The 3,374-nt window shown below is 41.2% G+C and overlaps 1 protein-coding gene across 6 annotated transcripts in view; it reads left to right on the plus strand.

Annotated features, from left to right (window-relative positions):
* GRK4 (G protein-coupled receptor kinase 4) overlaps positions 1-3,374 on the plus strand; it is a 101,439-nt gene that overhangs the window by 73,953 nt on the left and 24,112 nt on the right. For all 6 annotated transcript variants that reach the window (XM_006152934.3, XM_027773590.1, XM_027773592.1 and 3 more), the window contains one exon: positions 60-97. In XM_006152934.3, coding sequence (XP_006152996.1) covers positions 60-97 — 38 coding nt within the window. The remainder of the gene's footprint in view (positions 1-59; positions 98-3,374) is intronic.

Here is a 3,374-nt window from a genome sequence, read left to right on the forward strand (position 1 = left end):
AAGAATCACAGTGTTGACTTCAAATAATTGAGCGTTTTATTGTGTTTCTTTCCTTGTAGAGACTTAAAACCTGAGAATATTCTCCTCGATGACCTTGGTAAGTAAGAGAGCCTTTCACCTCTAAAGCATAGACTTTGTTAGACGGATACAGAAAGTTAATGTGGACTCAGCCAATTAATGCAGGATAGAAACAGTCACAAAAAGAAAAACATTTTGATATATGTTTTTAGAAGAATAAAATCTAAATTGTCATTCTCCTGTATTTAGGAAGAAAGCAGAGATGGTCAACATTTTTAGTAATTATATAAGAAGAGTTTTAGAAACATATTAATGTAAACTCAAAGTCGGAACATTTGTGGGGCTTGCAGGTAGCATGGTGGTTAAGGGCGCTGGACTCCCACATGGTCAACCACGGTTCGAGTCCTGGACCTGGAGGCTTGCTTTCTCACTTTCTCTTTCTTTCTCTCAGTCTGTACCTTCCTGGTCAAATGAAATAAATAAATAAATAAATAAATAAATAAAAAGAACATTTCTCTCTCCTGTTATTTACTGTTGACTAACATCTTGCTTTATTCCATAGATTTTAATATCCATGCCCCCTAAACATTGTCATGCCACACATGGTGCTAGCCTCTTGTCATCCACCCATCACAGAGTCAAGCACAGACTACCACATGTGGACCTGAGAGTGGATGAGGAATGGCCCTTTGGGCTGGCTCCTTGTCAGCAGCATGGTGTCCACTCAGATTGTGGTTTTTCTGGGTAATGACCATTCTTAGAATCCAAGAGCGGTCACCACTTTTAGGATGGCAGCTACATATCTACATAAGCATTGATAATAAGGAGCTATTTTTGAGTAATTTTTCTTGGCTAGGAAGAGTATTAAAGTCTAGTAGAGAGTATAAGACAAGACCAAAGTAACTCCTGCAAAGAAAAGCACATGTATTCATGCAAAGAGTCCAGAAGGCAAATATGGGACGTTATTATTATTATTTGCTATAGTGTCCATGTGCTCACCGGAGAGAGACAGAGAGAAGGAAAGTGAGAAATCACACCCAGGGAATAGCCAAAAGGGACTGCCCTTTTCTTTCCTTCTCCTCTTGGGATGCTGAGCATGCACACACATGTGCCCGGCATGTTTTACAAGCTAGCAGGTCTGGGGCTTGAATGCAAAGTTGGCTATGTGGGATCCAGCTGCCTTAACCTTCGCCTCCAATATGGGATACATTCAACATGTATGTCCTTTCATACTTCTGCCAAATATTATACTTTCATGGTTGTTGTCTAATTTGTAAATTAAACCCCCACTCTTTGAAGAAGGAGAGCGTTGAAATTCTCATTTTATGAGAGGCAATGCCAAGATTTAAGAAATGAATTAACTCGAGTGTGTCCATAGTGTCTGTGTCTTAACCTGTGTTTCGTTCTGAGTGTTGTCCCATTAACCAGAGGTAGCATAAAAATGACTTTTTTAAGGGAGGACATGGGCCAGCAGGTGGTATAGTGGTTAAGGTGCTGGACTCCCGCATGGCCAACTGTGGTTCAAGCCCAGATCTACAACTTGAAACTCATGCTGGGCACATGTGCATGCATGCTTAAAATCCTGACAGGAGAAGAAAGGTGAAGGGATTGTGGCGTAGCCATCTATCCTGGGGGGGGGGGTGATTTCTTACTTTCTGTCTCTCATGTGCCCAATAGCAAAAGTCTCTCAAAATAAAAAAGGGAGGACACAATTGTATATGGAAAATAGAGTGATTTCCAAGATGTTAATTGTGAAAAAAAAGTAAGGCACAGGGCAATATGTAGTATGCTACCTTTTGTTAAAAAAAGAAAAAAAAAAGAAAGAAAGAAAAGAAAAGAAAAAGAAAGAAAGAAGAGAAAGATAACAAGGAGTAGCCCAGTCATAGCAACACAGAAGTAGCACAACACTCTGCAACTCTGAAAGCCATATGAAGGTTTGGGATTTGATTACAAGGACAACCTATACACACTGGGGACATGTGTGCCTGTCACCCTTGTTGTCTAGGACAGGTTGGGAAAAGGATGGCGCATGAACCCTGTTGAAGGTGCTTCCTTTTTTCTTTCTCTGTTTTTTAATCACCAAAGGGCATCTGCGTTTGTCAGAGACAGAGAGGGAGAGAGAGAGAAAACCATTCCCTCTATGGGGTGTGGATGTGCTGCAACCCCGTCTCCATTTCTCTGTCCTGTGGGATTTGGGGCGTGCATACCTATGCAACTGGCACATTTTACAAGCTGAAGGGGCCCAGATTTGTACTGTGGCATCAGCCATTGGGATCTGGCTCCCTTAACCACCAGGACACTGTGATGCCTCCCCCCCCCTTTATCTTTCTCTCATGAAGGAAATAAATAAATGAATAAACTTCAAAAGAAAAAGAGAAAGGAAATAATAATATATATTTGGTTTTAATTGTGTATACTTAAGCCTAAAAGAAGCATCAGCAGAGTCATATAAAACTACTAAGAGGAACCAGCAGTTAGCATGATGGCTATGTCGCTGAACTCCCATGTAGCCAACCACAGTTCGAGTCCCAGACCCAGTGGCTTAAACTCAACGCCGGGCTCCCTGGGGGGGCGATTTCTCGCTTTCTATCTCTCTGTCTCTCTGTCTTTCTGGCAAGTGTACATGCCCTATAGCAAAAACCTCTCATAAATAAATAAATTAATTAATTAACAAACAAACAAACAAACAAACAAAACTATTAAGAGTGATCACAGGCTGACTATGGCCTACTGGTTAAGGGAGCCAGATCCCAAATGGCCAATCTTGTGATTTGAATCCTTCCCCAGTGGCTTAACAAAATGCATCAAGCACATGTAGAAAATCCTGCCAAGATGAAGAAATATAGAAGAAAGGATTGCAACATGACCACGTCCCATTGGGAGGTACTTTCTTCCTCTCCATTTCTAGACTCTGTCTATCTCTGTCTCTCTGGTTAACACATGAACCTCTGGCAAACTAAAAAAGAAAAACAATAAAAAGAAAAAAGTCTTGTATTCCTCATTTTAATTCAATTACCTCCATAAAGGCCCTGTCTCCAAATATAGTCACATTCTCAAATCCTTGGGATTGAGACCAATATAACAATGGGGAGGGGAGCATTATTTGTCTAATAACATTTAATTTCATGAACAAATAAATGACAAAAAGAAGCAGAGAAGGGGCCAGCTGGTGATGTTAGGGTTAAGGTGACTGGATCTCACATGGCTGAATGTGCAGTGCTGGCCCTGGTGGCTTGAAAAACATGCTGGGCATGTGTGTGTACATGTCCCAAATCCCAAGAGAATGGAGGAGATGGGATTGTGGCATGGTCATCCCTGCAGGGAGTGATTTCTCACTTACCCTTTTTCTCTCTTTC

The sequence above is a fragment of the Tupaia chinensis genome, unplaced genomic scaffold (genome assembly GCF_000334495.1).
Source record: "Tupaia chinensis unplaced genomic scaffold, TupChi_1.0 Scaffold000360_1, whole genome shotgun sequence".
In the NCBI taxonomy this organism is placed as follows: Eukaryota; Metazoa; Chordata; class Mammalia; order Scandentia; family Tupaiidae; genus Tupaia; species Tupaia belangeri.